This window comes from Propithecus coquereli, unplaced genomic scaffold (genome assembly GCF_000956105.1).
Source record: "Propithecus coquereli isolate 6110/MARCELLA unplaced genomic scaffold, Pcoq_1.0 Scaffold128, whole genome shotgun sequence".
Classification (NCBI taxonomy): domain Eukaryota; kingdom Metazoa; phylum Chordata; class Mammalia; order Primates; family Indriidae; genus Propithecus; species Propithecus coquereli.
The window spans coordinates 1,619,182-1,642,409 of NW_012136969.1; the positions used below are offsets into that span (position 1 = coordinate 1,619,182).

Here is a 23,228-nt window from a genome sequence, read left to right on the forward strand (position 1 = left end):
GACGAGGCCTTCCAGCCCAGAAGCTCCGAGCTCCGGGGGAAAGACACCTCCCGGGAGAGGGAGCCGAGCATCAGGGCGCGCAGCTGCCAACCTGGGGGCCCGGAGACAGTTAGGAGGCTGCCGTGGGGTCCGCACTTGGAACTCATTGCTCCCCGAGGACCTCTCTGGCTCAGGGGGTCAGTGTTATATTGGCCCAGGGAGAGTCCTCCTCGCCAACGGAGAGTGGGCCGCGAGGCGACTTGGCTTCCTGGTCACGGCACAGGCAGCACATTCTCACACTCGTGCTTTCACTTGCTCTTCTCCGTTGCAGAAACAGCCGTGTTTTCACTGGCAGCCATGCTGTGGACATGCAAAGCGTGGTTCTGACCCCTCTCTTTCCCCAGGGCTCCATACAGCAGCTCACGGTCTACCCTGACCCCAGGACGCCCGAGGAGCTGTGCGAAGCTGAAGAGTCGTCGGTGAGCCCCCCGCACCCCCAGCGGGCCCTGCAGCCCCAGAGCCAGGCGGCCGGGAGGGGCCGGGGCCCAGGCAATTCTCCCTCCCCAGCGGCGGAGAGGCTCTGAAAGCCCTCGTCCTGGCAAGCGCTGCCTCGAGTCCTATTTTGGGTTTTTGGCTTTATTTCGCCTTTTAAAGAGCTTCAGCCATCTCTTTGGTGGGGGGGCCATGTTTCTCACAGGGTGTCGGGTTCGTCCATGGCTGCGGCAGTCAATGGCCTGGTTTCCAGCCTTCTCACCAAGAAACGGTGTCAGGATGCTAAAATCAAAGTTAAAACTCTAAGATATTTTGGGTGTAAATTCCTCTGAAAAGTAACCTAAATTTAGCTTTTATGCTTGGCAAGGGACTCAGCTCCGAAGCTGGGGATGGGGTGGGGGGCAGGAAAAGAAAGCTGGCTCCTTCTCCTTCCCTCCCGGGTTTGCTGAGCACCTGCCAGGTGACAGCCCTGGGCAGATGCTGGAGGTGAAGGGATGAGCAGGGAGCGGCCCCCGTCCTCCAGCTGCACAAACCCAAAGGCAGTGACGGAGCTGAGTGTGATGGAAACACAGGGAGGTCCTCAAACCCAAACTGAGCGGGTCAGGTGGGAGCAGCAGGAGGAGGAACTCGGAGCAGGTGAGGGTGAAGTCGTTGCCTGCCCAGCACAAGCAGGTGTTCGGCAGATGAGGATGAAAAGGCCTTCCTGAGAGAAGGGAGGACATGATGAGAAAAGTCAGAGGCAGGCAGAAGGGGGCGTATTCCTTGAACTCCTGTTGCTCTTTGCGTGGTGTCAACCCCACAATAAAGCATACGTTGATTCCACTAACTTAGCAAAAACCAGAATGCCGTCCATTCAGTTGGAAAGCCCCTCGGAGGTGGAGTTTGGTTCTGTGAGAACGTTTGTATTCGTCCATCTCTGCATCGCCATTAATACTGAAAAGGTAGAAACAGCCCAAGAGTCCAAGAACGAGGGATTGGTTACAAAATCCTGGTGTGCGGGCTCGTCGGCTGCCTTTAGGAGGCTAATGATGGAGATGAGGGGACAGTAGGAAGTCATCCCTCAGCCGTAATGGTTCCCAGAGTAAGACTCCAGTGACAACCTCACAACGATCGGGAGAGTGAAGGGAACCCGGACAAAGGAATAGTCGACCGTGCACACTGCACCTGCCGTCTCCTTGGCCCGCTGGCTCTGTCACACGCACGGTTCCCCTGCAGGAGCTGGTGTTGGTTTCTCTGACTTTCCCACTTGGGCTCTTACGGAACCTGCTGCCCCTCTGCCCAGTGTGCAGCGTGGTTTGTCTCTACACAGGCATCGGGAGAGGCCAGTGGGCTCCAGGAGACGGCCGGAGTGGCTGAGACCGTGGAAGCTGTCACCTACACTCAGGCCCCGGTGAGTACTGGGGTGCTGTGCCATGTGGTCCTGGTCAGCTGCTAGGGGCTGACAATTACTGGAGAGTGCCCAGAGCCCCAGGTCTGACGCCTCTGTTTGCAGATCTGTGAGTTTAATTGTTGACTCATCTGGGGAAGTCAGGAAAGTGCTGGCCAGTGGGCATCTTGCAAAATCCTTAGGTGAACTGGAACACCTAGGTGTCACCCTGTGCTGTGGCCACGAGAGGGCAGTCCAAGGACAAAATCTATGCTCCATTGCTTCCCGGCTCTGTGGCCTTGCGCAACTTACTCAGCCTCTCTGAACCTCAACTCCTCTTTCACAGAATGGTGACAATAATAGTCCTATCTCACAGGGTCGTGGCGAGGGTTAGATGAGGCAGTGCAGGGACAAGTGACAGCCCAGTGGCTGGCACAAGGGAAATGGCCCTGTGTGATGCTGTTGCTGCACTTGCTCAGGGCTCCAGCTGTGAGAGCAAAGTTGGGCCCCCTCTCCTTCAAGTGACACAGTCCTCCTGGGAGCTCACTGCTGACCCCACGGAGAGGCGGCCCTCCTGGGAATGTACCCTGTGGCTGAGACGCGGAAGTGGTTTCGAAAGTACTGAGTCAGACTGTGGGGACACCAAGGAGCCCGTTTTTAATGAAAATGGCAAACAGCGTCTGAGTCACTGAACACAGAAAAGCTTCAGCAATCTCGACTGGTCTGGCTCACTCTGTAACCTCATCGCTGCTAGAAGAAAGCAGGAGATAGAAATCAGGTGGAGGCTAGAAATGATAGACCTCAGGCGACAGGGGTGTGGATGCGGCAGAGTAGGACCACAGTCTTTTAGCACTGGAGGGACTTAAAGGTCATCTCTTTCTGTACAGAGGTGTATAGAAAACTGCCCTTTATAAAGATGGGCAGACTGAGGCCCAGAAGGGGGAAGAGACTGGCCCAAGAGTGCGTGGGCAGAGCTGGGGCTAGAGCACGCGTCTCCTCATGCCCATCTGTGGGGCCATGGCCTGAGTGGTGCTGCAGAAGTCCGTCCTCAGGACCCCAGCCAACCCTTGGGCAGCTGGCAGGGCAGAAGTCAAGGTGCAAGGTGCCCACCCACCTGCTGAGTGGAGAGGGCACCCGCTCTGGGCAGTGCTGCAATCCTGTGTGCCCATCAGCCCTTGGCCACCCCAGGGGCATGTCCGGGGCATGGGGCACAGAGTGGGGTTCCCTTGAGCCTTCGATCCTAAGGCTGCTTCCCATGCACCAGTTCGCAACTCACCACGAGGCCAACTCAGGCAGAGATGCCAGTAGCCCAAGGTGGCCCTGAGAGAGGGACAGGAGAGGAGAGTGGGGTTTGAGAGCCGGAGATGATCGCAGGGCCAGAGTGGGGCGGGGAAGCTTGGACGGGAGTAAGGAAGCAGGGTGGGAGGGAAGAGAACGGGCTTTTCTAGATGCCCACTGTGTGCCTGGCGCTTTTGCATACGTGATTTCATTTAGTCCTTGCCACACCCCACAAGGCAAGAGGCATCAGCCCCATTGTGCAGATGCGGCATTAGACACTCAGGAGTCCAGGGGTGGCTCCACCAGGGTCACACGGTGGCAGAGTCAGGACTCGGGCTGGGCCCAACCGGCTCCAGTCCGGGGCCTCTCCCCAGGGCCAGGGCACTGCAGGTGCAGGAGCAGGTGTGGAACGCACGCCGGCCGAGGGGGCTATGAACCAGAGTCTCTGGAGAAGTGAAAAAGAAAAGTCGTTTGTGATTTGATGGACGTGGTGGCCTCTGGGGCACCCAAACATTTTCTTTCCAGGATTCTCCAGCCCCACTTTTCTCAGTGGTTTAAGAGAACTGGTGCAGACCAGTGTCCCACCAGGTGTGAGTCCCAGCCCTGCCACTTCCTAGCTGTTGACCCTGAGCAAGGAACTTAACCTCTCCAAGGCTCAGGTTCCTTCTGTTACAACAGGGTTAGTGTGAGAATTAGACCAAATGACCCGTGTGAAACCCTGGATGGGGCTTGGCCCGCAGCAGCGTGTGGTGAGTGCTTGTTGTTACTACTGACCCATTGGTTTGTTGCAAGGACTCGGGGGAGACGTGTTAGAGTGCCCAGTTCAGGGCTGACCTTGTGCCGGGCACAGTGCAGATGCCTCCTTCCTCTTGGGGCCCCCTCCCTGCCGGCTGCCTCCTGGTGGCTGGTGGCTGGGGCTGATCTGTGTGCCAAACCCCTGTGGCTGTCCTCAGTCCTTAAGAGCACTGCCCGGCTGTGGCTCTGGGGCTGGCGGCCATCAGAATCCCTTCTGCGTGCGCCCCTCCATCTGTGCTGTGGGTCATGCTCTTCCAGGTGCTCACCTTCCCTTCAGTCTCCTCTGCAGGGATGCATTGTGGGTCTGTTCTACCAAGAGGGCACCAAGGCGTACAGCAGTGGACGGCGTTGCCCAAGTGGTCCAGCCTGAAGTTGGCAGAGCCAGGTTTCCAGCTCTGGGCCCAGGTGGCTCCCAGTCACGCCACCCCTGAGCTGGGGACTCCCCCCTTTATCAGCTCCTGGAAGGGCCCCGCGGCTCTCTCTGGTAGCCACCCTCCAGGACAGGGAATTTCCCTCTTCGGCTCAGACAGTCCCCTCCCTTCTCTGTCTGGCTTCGTTCTTGGAATGACTCTCACTTCCTCATGCTCAGCCTTTCCAGCCTGCCACCCTCTGAGACACGAGCGTCGCCAGCAGCCTGAATCTCGGACTGTCTGATGGTCAGGGACTACAAAATCTGCCCCTTCTCGCCCTCTTCGCCACAGGGTCAGAGTCCCTGCTATCCAATTCTTTGCATTTCGGGAAAGGTCTGTCTTATGCTGAGTTGCGGTTAACATCCCAGTGGTTCTCAGCTCTGGCTGCACATCAGAGCCACCTGTGTGTACGTGGAGAGTCGGGGGGTGGTTGTGGGGAGGTCTTTAGAGAAAGATTCTTGCCCGGGCTACGTACCTGCACATTCGAATTCAGCAGGTCGGGAGTGAGGTCCAGGAATCTGCGCTGACAAAGCTCTGCAGGTGACTCGGTCCGCAGCCAGGGCCTCCCTTCCAACCACACCCACGTGCTCAGTTCCCCCCACACGCTGAGCACTTTCTCCCCAGACCCTGCCTTAGTTCATGCTTCTGTTTGCCTGGAGGGCCCTTCCCCACCCCGCTCTCTGCCTGGCAGGTTCCTACTCAGGCTTCAGGTCTGTCCACGTCCCCTCCTGGGAGGCCACCATTGCCAACCCCCTCCCGCACTTGGCCGTCACTTCCACTACCCTGCGTGTCATAACAAATCACGGTTAGTTGTGTCTGGTCTGGGTCTGGGTTTGTGCCTCCTCCAACGTCTGACAGTTTGAGGACAGACACTCCATTCTATTTATTTATTTCTGTGTCCCCAGCGTTCAGCCAAGGACCAAGCACACAGTAGGGCCTTGAAAAATATGTGTTGAAGGAGTCAATCTGTTTGTGTGAATATGATGTGGGATCAGCAAATTGCAACACTTTCTACAACAAAACTCTTACTAAGATCTGAGATTCCTATTTTGTCCCAAGCCACACTGGCTCTCCGTCCATGTCAACCCCCCAAAACCAACAGCCACGTGTTTGAGGCAGGACACCTTACCCTCACTACCGAGGGTCAACTCAGCAGAGTCCTGTTCTGCCCTCGAGGCTGTGGCTGCCTTGTGGGGAGTTTGCCAAAGGAAGTTCTTGGCCGATGGCCTGGGGCCGGTGATTTCACACAGACCCGACTCTGGCCGCCCTGGGTTACGGAGCTCAGCCCACCGATGATGCCTTGTCTTCCTGTGTTTCCTGAACCCTCGTCTGCCCTGCCAGCCTTATCCCAAAGCCCAGATGCCTTAAAAAGCAACATTGCTTCAGCCTCCAGCAGCCTCACTTCAGGCTAGAGATGAGCTCTCAGGGACTTTTTCTTGGCACCATCAGGAAACTATAGTGAAGCGGCTCCTGCCCGGACCCCTCACAGGGAGAGGAGAGGAACCTCCTGGGCCAGGGGTCCTTATTCACCTGCTAGATGAACATCCTGCCTGGTCTTCTTCTCGCCCTCTCCTGGGGTGGTGCCTGCTCTCTGCGCCCATCGCCGCCTTAGCTCCTGCCTCACGTGGCTTCCTTAGTGCCACCCCCAGTCTCCTGGTCCTAACCTCAACCCCCTAATCCATGCTCACACTGCCACCAGGCTGGACTCTGCAAAGGATGCAGCTGCCCCCTCCACTCCCTCACCTAATACCCCACAGTGGCTGTCCTTGTCCTGGGTCCAAGCCCATACTTCCCACCAAAGGACAAGCCCTCCCTCCTCTGCCTCCAGGGCTCTGTTCTGCGGCTTTCTTCCCCCAGCCCCGCGCTCCTGCCAAGCTCAAGCTGTTGGGCCTTGACCTCCACCAACCCCTCTCTCCACCCCTATTTTCTGAAACTGCTCATTCTTCAAGGCCCAACTCCTTGAAGCCTCTCTTCCCACCTCCGCCCTGAAGACTTTACAGCATAATAAAATCGATAGTGATTTTTCTCTGGGTGTTGATATTCAAGGTGATTGTTTTCTCTTTTTTCTCATTTGCACTTGGAGTGTTTTCAGTAATGAATATGGAATATTTGTGACGAAAAATAAAGGTGAGCTTAGCCTTTCCGTGCATTTTCTACCTTTGAGAAGTCATTATTGTCTTCAATTTTACAGAGGGGGAGGCTGCGGCTCAGTGAGGTTACGTGACTCGCCTAACGTAACCTGGCTGATAAGTGGAGAGCTGGGGCTTGATCTGAGCCTGACTGCAGGAATGAACCATTAAATCCTACATTATGGGGCTCCTACGAGTCCTCCTTGTCCTGGTGGACCGGAGAGTCATTGTCGATACACTAGATTCTGGCATTAAGGAAATAACCTTCTGTTATTAGTCAGGATGGGGAAGTGATGCTGTGGTAACAAATAAACCCTGAAATCTCAGCATCAAAACGCAGATTTGTTTCTGTTCACACCACAAGCCCCACACTGGTCAGCAGGACTCTTCCATTCATCCCCAGCCCCTCGAGCTTAGGGAGTGACGAGACCATTGGAACGCTGGCAAGCCCTGGGTCTCGTGAGCTGCTACCTGGGTAGCAATGTCATGACTTTTGAGGCCCACATCAGGATTTCTGCCTGGAACTCCAAACTGCTCTGTGTTTCCAACTGTTGGGTTTTCATTTGTTTTTCCCTAGTTGGTGAAGTTGGTTAAGACATTGGCTAGCTTTGGAAAAGCTATACAGATGCTGAAGATTCATTGGAAGGAAACCCTACCCAATTTTCATTGTCATAGGTGTTCAGGACCAGGGCACAGTGGGGATCAAAGTTATATGGTGTTTACCGAGTGCAACCCAGTTCGTTCATTTGTTCCTTCATTTATTCGCTCATTCCCCCATCGAACAGATCTTTACTGTGCACTTTCTCTGTGCTGGCCTGGGATTTGGGGGTCACAGAAATGTGGTCTCTGTGCACAAAGAGCTTGGCTGAGATGAGTAGAATCTCATTGTAAACCGAACAGAATTTAACTACCTCTACTTGCACCTCTTTCAGGCCCCAGGAGGTGTAGTGATTGCCCAGGTACACAACAGGCAGGTCTAGGCTTTCTTCTGGGTTTATTTAGCACTTTGTAGATTGATTATTTTCTCCAGTGATATTCACTGTCATTTTTTCCTCTTTATTACTAAGTAAATCATTTTGCGTCTCATTTTCTTCTCCCTTTAGCCTCAGGAAGCAAAAGTTGAACCCATAAACACACCTCCAACTCCACCCTCCCCCCCTGAGGACACGGAGCTTTCTGGTGAGCCTGTACCTGAGGGGACCCCGGAAACCACCAACGTGAGTGTCGTCCAGCACAGCAGCCCCGAAGAAGGCGAGTCCTGATGCACGTTTGTGCATAGTGGCCTTTTACGGAGTGATTACTATGTGGGCTATGTATGTGACATACAGCATCTCATTTAACTTTCCCCTCAGCCCTAAAGGGTCGGATGGATAATATCCATCCTCATTTTATAGACAAGATGAGGAAATTGAGTCACAGACAAGTTAAGTAACCCAGACAGGACTGTGTGGCTTATGAATGGCAGAGTTGGCATTTGATCTCAGAGGCCTGAGCTTTTAACCCCCAGACACTACCCCTTCTGGGGTTTAACAGAAAAGCTTGTAATAATCATTGCTGCTGATCGAGCACCTACTGTGTGCCAAGTGTTTACACACCTCGTCTACAATCCTGACAACATACCTCCTAGTCAATATTACTAGCCACCAGCCACAACTGCGTAGGTGGAAAAACTGACACTTGGAACAGCTAAGCGGTGGACGTGCCCACAGTCACACAGCCCAGAGCCCAGGCCTGACTCCAGAATCCCCACCCTTTCTGACCTTTGCCCCAAACTCTCTGATGCTCAGATGATCGGGTCAGCTAAACTCCTGTGTGGCACACATGAGAAACTGATGGCCACAGACGGACAGGGACCTCTCTGGTCACCCAGCAGGTCAGTGCCAGGTCCTGGGGGGAGAGTTGGCTGCCTGGCTCCCCGTCCGGGCTGTGGCCCCTGCCTGTTGTTCCTCTGCCTGTGCAGAGAGCACCAGCAAAAGCCCAAACATCAGTGAGATCCCCCAGGCAGCAGCTTGACGTGTGCCCAAGGCCTGAGATCTCCAGTGTTTTCTGTCCTTTCTCAGAGGGGCAGTTATTTCAGACCAAAGTCACAGCCAAGGCCAGAGCACTGATCGCACAAGATCATTCCTAGCAGCACTGTTCTTAGGAGCAAAAACAACCCCAACTGCCCATAGCAGGGGTTGGCTGGGCAAATTCTACTTCATTCGTGTGTACGGCCTTGACATTGCTCATGCGGAAGATTTAATGACCCAGGGACATGCTCATGGTATATTCCACCAAAAAAGCAGACTTTGAAACTATGTGTGCTATGACCCTAATTTTGAATATATGTTATTTATAGCTATTTGCATATAGCTAGGTAGAGCAATGTGTGTGTGTATTAGATATATTACGTATTAGATGTAATAGACATCAAAATGATATGAGCTGGTGTCTCTGGGTGGTGGGATTATGGGTGTTTTTTTTTTTATTGTACTTCTGTATTTTACAAGTATTCTACAATAATATTTATCATTGTTCTTTTTGCTTCTGCCATCAGTTAATGAATGTTACTTTAACAACTAAACTTGGGAAGTCTGTGGGTAATAGAAGGTATAGAGCACTAGGGAGAAAAGATTGTACAATAATTTAGTAAAGGCAGGACAGAAGGGGGCAGGGTGCGGCTGCGGACAGAATGCCTCTGGGAAGAGTCAGACAATCTGGCTGAAAGCCCTGCTCAGCCACCTATTTGCTGAACGTGTCCAAGCTTTAGATTCCTTGACTGTGCTGAGAGTGTTAAAATCCCTGCCTCCCTGGCGGATGAGAGGGCTGAATCTGGCTGCGGTCGTGGAAGCGGTTTGTGGATTGCGAATGCTGTTCTCATGGGTGGAATCAGGATCTCTGAGCTGGGGTGAGGTGCGGGCAGAGGCGGAGGGGCTGGGGCTTTCCTAGACTGAGGAGGTCAGATCCACGTGGGGACGGGACTCAGATCTGAGCACAGCTCCGCCTGCTCCAGGATTAGCTACACTGCTTATCTGGAGGACAAAAGGCCACAGGGAAACAACGGAGCTGGCTGAAAGGTTCCTTCTCTTCATGGGAGGGTAGACAGCCCAGATGGTGAGAGAGAGGAGCCTGCATCCCGAACGCCATGCCTGGCTAGGGAAAACCCCCTGATATTTGTATTCCATCGCTTCCCGGACAGCCGCTGCAAGAGGCCACCTCCCCTCCTCCCCAACGGGGTCAGGGCTCAAAGGCCTGGGGCCCGCGGGCTGCTCCCACAGCACCCCCTGGTGGTCAGAGCAGGGAGGACGCGAGCCTGCGGCAGGTGCGGGGCGGGGCCGTGCGCTCCCGGGCGTTCAGCAGGTCGGTGGCCTTTGGAGAGTCAGCAAATCACCCAGCATTGTTGGGACCACAGGACCAGCGAGAGCACGGAGGTGGCATGTGCGGGAAGGGCTTGGCCCTGGGACAGGCGGACCTATCTTCTGGGACCTTCCTAGCCACTTGCTCTCTTCAGGACCTTGTTCCTCCTCTGCACAATGGTGTTAATAATAAGGTGTTAATGTGCGGATCAGGCAGGACACACATGCCTTGTGGTGATAGTGGGGATTCAAAACGTGGGATCCCCACCCAGGCTCTGCCCAGGCAGACAGGGGCAGTGAGGGTGTGGGATGGGTCCCGGAGGACAGGACAGGTGGGCCAGCAGGAGGGTTACCTGAGGGAGGACATGGGCCCAGACCCTAGCAGACGGGCATTCATGGGAGTATAACTTCTTTTTCTTTGGTCAGGACTCCACTTGCTTTTTAAATTGCAAAAGAAGTATGTGCATGTGGTAACAAGTCAATCAATGCACAGTTGTATGAACCAGAAAAGTAATAGTTTTCTTTTCTTCCACTCCTGTCCCCTGGAAGACACTGACACTCAGCAGTGTGGTTTAGCAAAGCATATATACAAATCTGAATACATGGACACACATATCCATGTATACGTACGTGTATATTATATATGTTATACAATCATTACAGAACATGAAAACGTTACATAAGAATTATATGTAACAATGATAAAGCATGTAAACTCTTAGTTTTTTTTCTACTTTACAAATACAGAACCACGTGGACAATGAACATTTATCAATTGCTTACTATATGCCAGGGGCTTTCTTCGCTGCTTTTCTTGCATTAATTTATTTAATCCTTGTGACACATAATCCTCAAAATAACCCTAGGAGATAGGAATTATTATAATCACCCATTTATAGATCAGGAATTTGAGGCGCAGGCTAAGCGGGATTCCAGGCCAGCAGGGGGTGCCAGAGCCCCCAGTGGAGACCACCATACCCTACTGCCTTGCTGCGCATGTCGTCCTCCGTGTCAGTTCCTTTCCTCTTAATCCCGTATTACCGTGTCATGGAAATCCCTGCAAGTTAATAGGTGAAGAAATACCTCGTTCTTTTCCAAGACTGCAAAATGCAGTTTTTGATTACAGAATGCCTGCTTCCCGTAGGGTCTGGCCAGATGCTGAATGACACCCTGGAGGGGGTTCATGCTGTGGATGGTGACCCCATTACTGATACTGGCTCGGGCTCAGGGGATGGGGCCTCCCTTGACATCATTGAAGAAAAGGTGAGTGAATGGTAAATTTCATTTGTTAAGCCAGTCGTAAACTCGTTCGCTTACTTCAAACTTGATGATGACTTTTACTAAATGCTGCAGAGAACCATGAGGGTTTTAGTTGAGTGTCCTCAAGACTGCCACAGTCCTCGTGGTGCAGTGAAGGCAAGAGTCCCAGCGCTCCAGGGCTCTCCAGGGATGCTCCAGGACCAGCGGGTGCACCAGTGTGCACTGGTGCTCACACCTGCCCAGCACTGAGTGTCCCCCTCACCATGGTCCCCCCTCCCTCCTGCTCAGTTGTGAAGGTGAACAGCTTCACCAGCCCTTAGAGCCCCCTTCAAGATAGGATTGGATTAACTGCAGCTGTGTCCACGCTATCGTTTGTTGATTGGTTTTTACACTTGCAAAGCCCATTTTGTGAAATGCTGGATAAGTGGGATGAAAATTAAAGCGTAAGTAGTTTTCTCACAAGGGCCCCTGCTGAAAACCCACAATGCCAGCCCATTCCTTCCCCTACCCTGATATGAAAACTCAGACAGTTCTCATAAGTCTCTCAGTCACTATCTGGTGAGAGTCTATTTTCCCAATACTTTAAAAGTCCAGCCCAGGCTGGGCGCGGTGGCTCACGCCTATAATCCTAGCACTCTGGGAGGCTGAGGCAGGCGGATTGTTTGAGCTCAGGAGTTCGAGACCAGCCTGAGCAAGAGCGAGACCCCCGTCTCTACTAAAAAAAATAGAAAGAAATTATCTGGACAACTAAAAATATATAGAAAAAAAAATCAGCCAGGCACAGTGGCACATGCCTATAGTCCCAGCTACTCGGGAGGCTGAGGCAGTAGGATCACTTGAGCCCAGGAGTTTGAGGTTGCTGTGAGCTAGGATGATGCCACGGCACTCACTCTAGCCAGGACAACAGAGTGAGACTCTGTCTCAAAAAAAAAAAGTCCAGCCCAGCATAATATCAAAAATTCAACAAAAAATACCGTTTCTCCCCTTCCATACTCAGGCCTGCTATAGATCAGGAACTGCTGGGAAAGAGAAGCATGGTTAGGGGTTTCCTCTCTCCTTTTTTACTTCTTTCTCCTCCCCACTCCCCCTGACCTCCCCTCTCCTAGGGCTGTTTGTAGCATTGGCAGGGTCTGGCCCACCTGGACAAAAGGGCACGGTTGTACATGGCTGGTCAAATTGTGATCCAGGCTTTCAGTGTGTAAGATGCCTGATTGCTGGATCTTTCCCTCATGGGGGCTTTTGTGATTCCTCAGAGGTCCCCCTGCAGGGGATCTAGGACAGAAGTTCCTTGGTTGGCCTTGTAACTTCTGCCTGGGCTTCCACCCACTGCCGGGTGCCCTGACCCTCAGATGGTGCTTAGGGTACAGGCCCTTTCAAGAGGGCTTTAGCCAGCTCCCTTTGGAGGGCTTATGTCTTGCCTATCTCCAGTAAAACTGCAAGACAGATCCTCTCCCCTTCTGCCTCCCTCTCCTCCTCTCTTTCTCTCTCTCCCTCAGTCCCCACTCTGGGTCTAGATGGCTCCCTGTTCTCACCTTTGTCTTTCCCTGGAGAAATTCAGACACAGTCCCCATGTCTCCCAAATCCCAAGGAGTACATAGCCAGCTCATCAAATGGTCTGGAGTCGGGAGAGGGAGGAGAACAGCCACAGCACACTGAAAATTCTCTCCATGGGAATTCTTACTCTGAAGCGCTCAACTCCAAAATGAATCCTGCGCCTTTTCTTGTGCAGCCTGGAGGTAGGGGATGGGCTGACGCAGGTAGAACTGGTGTGATTTAATTGTCTCTTAGCATGTGGAGGTTACCTGTGGAATTGTACTTGACCTTGGGGCTTTAGCTAATGTTAATTCAGAAAGAATCTCATTTTAACATCCTGTGATATCATCTTTCTTCCATCTGTTTTTTGGGACATTAATTCTGCAAGGATTTCATATGTTTCGTGGAAAAAGGCCTCTGTGGTCAAATAAGTTTGGGAAATGCTCCACCCTACACTCCCCTTTTTATAGGCTCTGAGAAGTCCTGCAAGGAAATCTGTCTAATTTTGATCAGCCTAGTGTTTATAGCGTACAAAAGAACTACTTTTTTGCAAAAACAAACAAACAAAAAAAATCCCCAGAACTTTGGAAAATGGAGATAAAACATAGTTTGGTGAAAATAGCAGACAAAGCCACTGTCTCTTTCCATTCTCCCCATTGGCTGTGTAACCTTCAGAGAATCTGCCTGTGCATTTCCCAAAGGAAACTGAGTCATAGGGAAAGAGAGAAGGCAGAGAGTCTGGTCTGCAGAAGGCTGAGGAGGGTGGAGGTGCTGCCTGCCCATCCTGGAAGCATCACCATGGGCGAAGACATTGCTCTGATGGCTTTGGAATGGGCACATGGGGAGGTCGCAGGGCTGATGTGTCTCAGTAGAAGTATCTGGAGCTGGAGCAGGCTGACTTAGGAGCAGTGATCTCCCTGCCACTGGAGATGCAAACAGGTGCTTGGAATCAAACACAAGGCATGGGTGCCTGGGTGGTCTCTCCTGTCCCTGGATTCATGAAGTTGTAGATATGAAAGTCCTTAGTGAAGAAGCTACAGAAGTGCAGGTTGCTGAAGGAGCCCAAGCAGTCTGTTCTCTCCAGCCATGGGCACATGGATCAGGCCGAGGGCCCAGTGACATGGTCTCTCATGATGTCTTTGTTTGCAGGGTTTAGCAACAACAGCAGCAGGGCCGGCTGAGGTGCCCATCAGCACTGCCGGGGAAGCGGAGGCTGACAGTGTGCCCACTGGGGGACCAACCCTCTCCATGGCCACCCAGAAACCCGGAGAAGGGGTCACTCCAGTAAGGAGCTCAGAGTGCATGCTCCCCTTCACCTGTTTCCGGGGCACGGGGATCAGCTTGGGTGGGAGCAGTCGCTGACCTTCCTCATCTGTCTGCAAAATGCACAGTGACAGTCCTGTGGGGCCGCGTCCGAGCAGGCACTGAGTAGAAGGCCGAGGCACGTACTGACTCATTCAGCGGACGTTTGCAGGGTGCGGTGCGGTGCTGGGCACTAGGCCTGGTTGCAGGGATGGATAGTAAAAAGGAATGACCCAGTTCCTAGGGACAGGGTGGTAAGAGGCGCAGTGGTAAGTGGTGGGTGAAGCACAGGTGTTCAGGCAGCACAAAAAAGGGGACTAGAACCCAGACTGGGGGTCAAGGAAGCCCCCCTGGGAAAGGAGGCCGCAGACGAGCCCAGGAGGATGGGCAGGAGTAGCCCAGCAGATGGGAGGGAGACAGGTGTCCCTGCAGGGGCTGGCAGGAGCAAAGGCCTAGAGCCTATGGACGTGCAGTGCGCCTGCGGCCAGGTATGAGCAGGGAGGGGACGTGTGGCTGGAGAGGCTTCTCAGGACATAGAGGGCTTGCGGGGTGGCTCAGCAGGCGTGGGGAGTTGCTGAAGGTCTGAATCGAGGAAGTGATGTAGTCAGATGAGAATTCCAGAACGACCCCCCGACTGCTGCTGAGTGGATGTGCTGCGGCCGCGTGGGAGCGCAGGTGAGTGGTGGCGGTAGCTTGCTCTGGGGCGTGCTCAGCAGTGAAGTCCCGGTGAGCAAGGGATTGAAAGCGTCCATCGAATTTGTAAACATGACCGTGCGTGACCAAGCAGTGGTCAATGGATGTAGACGACTCCTTCAACAGCACAGCTATGGAGTCTGAGGACCTGGGTTTCTGTCCCAACACAGTGACTCAAGCACAGAGCTGCACTCTCTGCAGTGGTGGACAGAGGCTGGTGGGGGGAGCTGGGTGCAGCCATCCCAAGGGTGGGGGTGCCGGGTCCGGCTCGCACCCTGGCTGGTTTCTGTACGGATGCCCCACTGAGGGCTGCGACCTGAAGTCAGGTCCTGGATGTGCGGGTGCTTTGAAGGTAAGGGACAGCAGGATGCAGTGCAGGAGGGCCCTGGTCGTCCGCTCCTCCAGCCGTGGTGCAGTGGATCAGGGTCCTGCCCTGCCATCTTTCTTTCTATCCAGGGTCTGGACGATGAAGAGGGGTCTGCGGCAACAGCAGCAGAGGAGGCCGAGGTGCCCACCAGCACTGCTGGGGAGACAGAGCCCGGCAGTGTGCCCACCGGGGGCCTGGCCCTTTTACAGGCCACCCAGCCCCCCAGTGAAGAGGTCACTCCGGTAAGCAGCATCAAGGTCATGGGCGGGATCAGCTACCGGCCTTCTCAGAGTGTGGGCTCCATTCTGCGCAGCAAACCCAGAACAGCCTGGGGGGACCTCTGTGACCAAAAGCTCTCTCGGGGGTGGGTGGAGTGTGCCAGGCCTGGGCAGGGGTGTGAAGAAGCCCCCGAGGCCAGTGGGGAGCTGGGCCCAGGGGGCTGGGGGGTCGGAGCACCCGCAGGGGCTGGCAGCCAGAGCAACCATGGAGGGCTGTGGGTGGAAGAAGGGCCGGAGGCACGGCGGCTGTCAGCAGGTGGTGGGTCAGGGTGTGGGCAGGCAGGCCCCAGCAAGGGCCAAAGGGCATGACCAGGCCTTCCCAGGCCTCTCCTCAAGTGGTGCAGAGACACCACACCCGGCTCCTGAAGGGGACACCAGCATTCCGAGGCACTCTGCAAGTCTGTCCCTTTGGTGTCCCTGTTATGGACACACTCGAGTTCTTCCAAAACAACAGTGTCAGAGCCAAACTCCTCATTCCCGCTTCTCCTGTGTTCCCACTTCGCATGAGTGGGGCCATTGCCCCCCAGTTGCCTAATCCAGAACTCTCTTCCTTCTTCCTTAAGTCCCACATCCCATCAAGCGTCTTCCTGTTGATTTTTCTGCCTAAACACGTCGTGAGCCGCCTGCTCTGTCCTTATCCAGAGCTGGCCCCTACACTGAGTCACCGCGTGCCCAGCCCTGGCCATTGCTGAGGGCCCTGCTTAGTCCCCCCGCCGCCGCCACAACTTCTCTGTGGTGCATCAGCCCCGTGCTTGGAAGCTTCCCACCGGCCTTGCCTGCAGACCCAGCTCCCCGGCCAGGCCCCTTTCTCCCCGGCTCCGGCGTTGCGGCCTCGCTGACCTCCTTCCAGCCTCTCCATCATGCCCCTTCCCCTCACCCACAATACTCCCTCCTCCTTTTCGTCCCTGCTTATCCTTCAGAGTCCGGCACAAACACCACTTCCTCAGAAGATGCCCCAGATTGCGAGGCCTCCCCGCCCTGGTCCTTGGAGGGCCTCGTCATAACTGTGATTGATAATGAGCTTGGTAAATAGTTCATGTCTGGCTCCCTACCAGCATGTGAGCTCTGCGAGGACAGGGATCACACACACGGTATCTTGTTCACTGACGGACGTCATTCCTGACAAACGGTAGACACTGAACGAGCAGCCGCCGAGGGAGTGCGTGGCTGGGGCCATCATGTCGTCAGGGATCAACAACCCTGGCCTTTGAGGTCACTGCACACACTTGTTCCCCCAGTCGTCTGGCTGGTCAGGCAGCCTCTGGCTCTGGTCTAGCATCCGTGCAGGGAGATGTCGCAGTGGGGAGGACACCCACTGGCCAGCTGATGGCGCTCTCCGGCCGCTGGGCATTAGTATGGCTTGTGTCTATGAACGGGGTGGGCTTCTCCTTCTCCTTCCTCTTCCCTTTCTTTTTCTCCTTCTTCTCCTCCTCCTCTTCTTCTCCCTCCCCCTCTTTCTCTCCTCTCCATCCCTCCCCCATTCTCTCCCTCCCCCTCCTCCCCTTTCTTTAAAGGCAAAGCACTTATCACAGGGTGGGAAGGCCAGGGATCGGTTCCAGTTCTACCAGGTCTTAGCTCAGTAGAAACTAGAATTTGCCCAGCAGGACTGTCTGGAAAGAGAAAGACTACCTGTAGAGGTGGTGAGCTCCCCGTTACTGGAGGTGTGTAAGTTAAGGCCAGAGAAGTTTGGCAGAGCTGTGCTGGGGGACGCCTTGAGAGGTGCACTCTAACCCTGGAGCTCAGGGGTCTGTGGGCTGAAGTGTGGTCCTGGATGAGCAAAGTCAACGGAGTCATGGAGTCACCTGAGGGCCTGGTGGCTTCCGGCCTGTGGCCACATACCACCGCCGAGCCAGGGACGTGGCGAAGGGGCACAACACCTCATGCCAGTCTTTTTTCAGGGTCCAAACGGTGAAGAAAGTTCGACAACAGCTGCAGCTGTGACAGAATTGCTCCTCAGCACTTCTGAGGATGAGGAAGCCAGTGGGGTCCCCACAGATGGCCTGGGCCCCCTCACACCCACAGCAGCCCCTGGGCAAGCGGTGACTTCTGTAAGTGTGGCTCACGGGGGAGAGGCAGGTCAGGGAGACGGAAGCCGTCTCTGGCCTTCGCGGAGGCCGGTGCACTCGCTCCGAGCGTGCCTCTGGGTGGGCGCCAGCGGCAGGGCAGGGCTGTGCCGGGGACAGGCGCTGGGTTTTGTCCCGGCCTGTCCCCTCCTAGCTTTGTGCAAGGGGAACTTTCTCAGACTTGGGAGGAGCTGAGGCCTCAGAGGGGAGGTGCGAGTCTGCTTCCGCTGGGGGAATGGCGGTGGTAGGTAGGAACGTGCTTTGAGATGGGGCTGGCATCACAGAAATGGTAGTTTCCACAACTCCCCGGCAAGGCGGGGTGATGCCTCGTGTTGGTTTTGTGTTCAGGGCCCTGGCGATGAAGACGGCTTGGCCACAGCCACAACGGAGGAGCCCCTCACCATGGCGGGGGGCGAGGAGCCCGGCAGCGCTCCCCCCGACGGGCCACCCCTCCCCGTCCCCACAGCGGCTCCCGAAAGAGCGGTCACTCTGGTGAGCGGGTAGAGGCGTAAAGACCAGGCTGGGCAGAGCTCACAGGGGAGAGAGACACAGGCTGGAGTTGCGGGAGGGGCCGGCCCTGGGTTTCTTAGAGGTGGGTTTGCATTTCGGTTTGTAAATTTGGGCATCCGAGGGCCTTCAACCTGGGGCACTCTGGAGGAGAGTGCGGTCAGTAGAGGAAAAAGGTAAAAGTGGAGCTTTGCGTCCCAAGCTGCCCTGTGGATCGAAGTGAGCTCTTTCTAACAGGCAGGGCTGCTCCAGGAGGTAAACGCTGACTTTGAGGTGTGGCAGAGTCTTGCAGTAGAAGGGATGGACGTCCCCACCAGCACCCGTTTTCTGTGATTCTGGGCTGTAACTGTGTGACCTTAAGCAAATCCTTCAATTTCTCTGGGCCTCAGTTTCCCAATCTGCAGAAGAGGGCAGCTGTGAGGTCTAGTCAGAGAAGGCGCACACACTTGGGGTTGTCACTTTGTCTTTTAGAAACGGGAAACCCAGAGCTGGCCCTCGGCTTGGGCTTGCGTGAAGCAGGGAAGCAAAGTGCTCTTCCAATGGGAGCGTGTTTGTAAAGGCAGACATCCCACGGGCGACCAGCGGGGCTCGTCAGTCCCCGAGCAACACTCAGTCACGCACACTCGGAAAGCCGTCACTCAAGCTGCGGCGCGGTGGTCCGCTGGCCAGGGTGCTGCGGGACTGACCTGTGAGGCGGGGGCTGTGGGCCAGGTGGCCGGGAGAGCCCATGGGGAGTCTGGAATGCCCTTTGCTCCGAGGCCTCGTCCAGCAGCCATCACGCTCCTGCGTCTCTCTATTGAGAGCTGTCCTCCGTGCAGTCGTGGGGTCGCCCATCCACTGGACACATGCAGCGCTGGACCCTCAGTCCAGACACTTGCAGACAGGGATGAATATGCCCTCGCTCCTGTCCCCAAGAGACTTGCAGTCTAGGGGCAGGAAATAAGCTGTCGGAACTGACATTGATGAAGCACCCTGTGTTCCAAGTGTCTGATTCCCGCCACCAGCACTCTGGTGTAAGGTGAATGATCTCCATTTCAGGTGAGGGTAGTGAGACTCGGGGAGGTGCGGTCAGCAGCCCGGTGCTGCATGCCTCTAGGAGGCAGAGCGGGGATTTGAACCCGGGCATGCTGGCCTGCAGAGCTCACGCTCTTGAGCTTCACCCTGTGGCAGTTCTCATCTGAGAGAGTGTGGCGTGGTGGGAGACCCTGGGCGGGGAGCCAGGAGGCCAGAGTTCCCCTCTCAGGGGTGCTGCTGACTCGTGGTGGTCCTGTCATCATCTATAAAAGAAGGAAGATGAACAGAACTCTGGGATTTAACCCTGGTTGCACATTAGAGACACATGGGAAGCTTAAAACAGCGAGTCCAGTGCTAGACTAAGTAAGACAGACACAAGGGCTGGGGCTTCGGGCTCTGGGACATCCCAGAGGGCGGCCAGCTCTGGGATCAGCCAGCTGGCTGTGCGGCCCCTGCTCACACACCGGGGCTTCCTAAACAAAGTCCCTGCCCTTCCGCGCTGCACCCCAGGTACATGCAAAACACCGAGGCCAGATCTCCCAAGCAATACCGCATCAGGTGCAGATAGAGCCAGTTCTTTTTTGTTCTTTTTTTAACCTTTTTATTATTGAAAATCTAAAAAATGTACAGAAGGGCTTAGAATAGTGTAATGAAACCCCCGCATACCCATCGCTTGCTTTGAACAATTGTCAGCACTTTGCCAATCTTGCTTCATCTGTTCCACCTCCTGTCACCGTCCGGTTCGGAGGGGAGGGGAAGGCTAGAATATTTAAAAACAAATCCCAAACATACTGTCATTTCACTCGTAACTAATTCGATGAGTATTGTTAATAGATTGATCTGGGACCTTTCTCTTTTTCCTTTTTGATCGTAGCCACTATGTCATTATCCATGTAACAAAGTCAACAATGGTTCTGTCATATTATCTAATACCCTGGCTGTTTTTTTAAAAAATGCCTCTTTACAGTTTGCTTGAATTTGAACCCAAAAGAGATCTACACATTGCATTTGCTTGACATGTCTCTTCAGTTCTTTCAAGTTTTGATTGTTTCCCACCTTTTTTTTTTTTCCTTTTGCAATGAATTTGTTAAAGAAACTGGGTCAGTTTCTTCCTTAGACCCTTTGTATTTCCTGCTGCGAGCAGCCGGCCTGGTGAGGCCAGCTATGCTGGTGCAAGTGTTGAGGTTTGCTGCTGCTGGGAGACTCTTTGTCCACGTATATTAACAACCATAAAGCTGCTTCTGGTTGACCCAGAAACTTCTGTTCTAGGAATGGATCCTAACAGAGATAGTCTGATTTAAAAAAAAAGCAAGGATTTGTACACAAGGAACAAGGATGTTAGTCTCAGTGTTGTACGTAATAGAGAAAAATTGGGCATGATTTAGGTAGCCAACAATAGGGGGATTAATTGAATAAAGTATATTCAAATAATGGAACATTATGCAGCTATTGAAATTATACTTATTAGGAGTATTTCAAGATGAGGGAAATGCTTACCATATAATGTTAAGTCAAAGAAGCTGGTTATAAACTTGAGTATACCGTGTGGTCTTGACTATTTAAAATTATGCACATGCTGAAACATTGGATGGAAATGCCCTCTGTAAATGTTAGCAGTTGTTGCCTCAAACTGGTGGAACTCAGGGATGTTGTTAGCTTTTTAATACATTTTGGTGATTTCTGCTATGGGGGCTTGTGATTTTTACAGTAGGTTTTTAAAAAATATCTAAGTGGGGGAGAGAGAGAGAGAGGAGACATGGTGGTAGTGTTTCTTCCTGGCACATGCTGATGGAGATGGATTGCCACTAAGCGCCTGTGCAGGGACCTGCGATGGACCAGAACACAGGCCCCGGTGTCTGAGCAGGTAGTTTAAAAGCACAGTGGGGACTATCAAGAGAGCACCCACTCTGGAATATCTTTAGGGTCAGTTTGAATCTCAGAGTCACCCACCACAGTATAACTTAGTGAGTTAGAGGTTGCATCAAGCTTGGCTCTGCCACATGGGCCCAGAGAAGGTTAGGGCTTTGCTCAAGGTCACACAGCCCTCAGGGATCAAGTAAGGCTGAGAGCTTTGGTCTCTGGACTTTCTGCTTTGGTTTTTTGCATGGCTCACAGCCACCACCTTCAGACGTGAGCCAGAAGTTGGTTAGCAAAGCCCACAGGGCCGAAATGAAGTCATTACATTTCTCAGGATTGATTCATCTATTAGAACCTTTTAGAGACTATAGGGAGAACATTGACCTTAAAATGAAGTCATACATTTTAAAAATCTGTGTTGTGGAGCACTAGTGAGAGACAAGACTGACTGTCAGCTCTGGGTGACTCCAATGCCTGGGTCTTCCGGGCAGCCTACTATCTGCCGCTGCAGGGGACGCTGCAGTCAAGATGGCCTCTCTCGTCACAGGGCTCGCCGATTCTGGCCCAGTGCAAGCCCCAGCTCACCGGCCAGGACCAGCGAACGTCCTCAGAGCTCAGCAGCTCCATGTCCCGAAGACATTGTGATCATGTTTTAACCAAATCTTCTTGTTTTAGGCTCAAACAGTACATGCAGGAATGAAAGAACAGGCTGTGCCCAAAGGAGAAACGGTTCGTGCTGTGACCATTCCAGAAAACACAAGTGTCCTGAGCATGCTGTTTGGGTTAATTTAATCAATTCTGATCCAGGTGGCAGTAGAAGCAGTGAGAGGGCTGAGCCCAGGAGAGGCTGACCCAAGGGCCCGGGAGGGTCATGAGAACAGCACCGGGCAGTTCTGGCTGAGTCTTGTCTCACTGCCTAGTGACCTTGGCCAGGTCCCTTGACTGTGGAGGGCCTTGGTTTCCCTCTGTGTCCTCGAAGGGTCCTTCTGGTTCTGGTGCTCTGTGTCTGAGCCCGAACTCTGCCCCTGACTTTCTTCCTGGGAAAGTGCTAGGCAAACGAGCTTCCGAGGACCACAGACCTAGGTTTGCCTCTCGGTAGCCGCAGGATCTCAGGAAAATTCTTTATCTCTTCTTTGCCCCAGTTTCTTCATCTGTGGGGTGGTGATGATTACCCTGCGGGGTGGGGTGAAATGGGGTGATGCTTTGTCTGGTGTCAGTCCCACAGAAAGATATCGAATTCCTTTTACCAGAACAACTGCTGGTGTTAAACTATTCCCATGGGGACGTGTCCATAGTGACCCCAGCCCGTGGTCCCCAGGAGATCCCATGCAGGGGGCCTGCTCTGGCCATAGGCAGCAACTTGGCTGCCTCCGGGCACCCTTTGCCCCTCACTCCGGCCTGGTCCCTTGCCTCTCCTCACCTCCGGGGGCTGCAGAGGAGCAGTCCTCTGGGGCAGGAGGTCCTCTGAGTCTGCCCAGGGGGTGCTGGGAAGGGAGGGCTGGGTCGGGGAGGGCAGTGTCCTCACTTCTCTCTGCCTCTGGCCACCTCTGGCCACTTCAGATACCAGCAGGGCTCTGGGGTGCAGCAAGAGGCCCCAGGAGGGGGCATCACAATACACGTTTTGGGATTTTGTTGTCAACAGTTCCACTCTCCTTTTGGTGGCTCAGGCCATTCCGTCCCTTATTTGTCAGGGCAGCCATGTCTCTGGACCCTTTCGGACAGCCAGAACCGCCTGGATGCCACTCTGTCTCCTTTCCTTTTCTCTCTCTCCTTCCCCAGTGGGTGCTTCTGTCACTCTGAAAGCATTTCCTGAGCACCAGCCCTGTGCCAGGCACTGGGACCTGGAGGTGATTCAGGCACGTGCCTGCCCTCCGGGGGCCCATGGTCCCGGGGAGGCAGACCTGCAAGCAATAAAGGCCCTGGAGGGGTTACGGGGGCTGGTGGGCCGAGCGAGTGGGCAGGACAGGCTTAGGAGGGAGGCTGGGTCGAGGCTGGACGCTGGTGCTCCGGCAGGGTTCAGATCAGGGTGGGGGAAGCCTGGGTGACAAGGGGGGTTGTGTGTGTGCAGTGCACGTCCACACTGGTCAGCTCTTCCCACCACACCCCGTCTCCCCCAGCCCCGTGGTACAGAAACAAACGCGGGCTGGGGGGGACATGGTACCCCCTTGGGCTGCCTCTGTAAAGGACAGTGCCTTTCTTCGCTCCTACATAATCCCTGTCTTAGAGATGAGCACGGTTTCTACAGAAAGGGGAGGGGATGGTAGCACCAGCGCTTCACTGACCATTTTCTTCTCTTTAGGGCGATGCTGGGGAGGGGCTTCCTGGCTCCCCTGAACCTTCTGCCCCTGCCAGACCCACGGTGAGATTCCCATCCAGGCTCGTCATGTGCATAGTATGCAGGGACCAGGGATGTAGCCCAAATAGCCACAGGCTGGGGGTTCTTATTAGCCCCCGAAGTACCCTGCAGCGAAACTCGGGGCTTTCCGCTTCTGCTGGAGCTCTGCAGTGTGCTCAGGGGCAGAGTTTATTCAAATCCACTTTTTCCAGGTTCTGCACCTGGAATGGCCCAG

The 23,228-nt window shown here is 54.1% G+C and overlaps 1 protein-coding gene across 1 annotated transcript in view; it reads left to right on the plus strand.

Annotated features, from left to right (window-relative positions):
- Positions 1-23,228, plus strand: part of COL15A1 (collagen, type XV, alpha 1) — a 102,057-nt gene that overhangs the window by 34,034 nt on the left and 44,795 nt on the right. The window contains exons 4-13 of the mRNA XM_012638303.1: positions 384-458; positions 1,781-1,861; positions 7,553-7,700; positions 10,929-11,047; positions 13,727-13,861; positions 15,029-15,181; positions 17,116-17,265; positions 17,629-17,772; positions 21,334-21,387; positions 22,958-23,017. Of these exons, the coding sequence (XP_012493757.1) occupies positions 384-458; positions 1,781-1,861; positions 7,553-7,700; positions 10,929-11,047; positions 13,727-13,861; positions 15,029-15,181; positions 17,116-17,265; positions 17,629-17,772; positions 21,334-21,387; positions 22,958-23,017 (1,119 nt within the window). The remainder of the gene's footprint in view (positions 1-383; positions 459-1,780; positions 1,862-7,552; positions 7,701-10,928; positions 11,048-13,726; positions 13,862-15,028; positions 15,182-17,115; positions 17,266-17,628; positions 17,773-21,333; positions 21,388-22,957; positions 23,018-23,228) is intronic.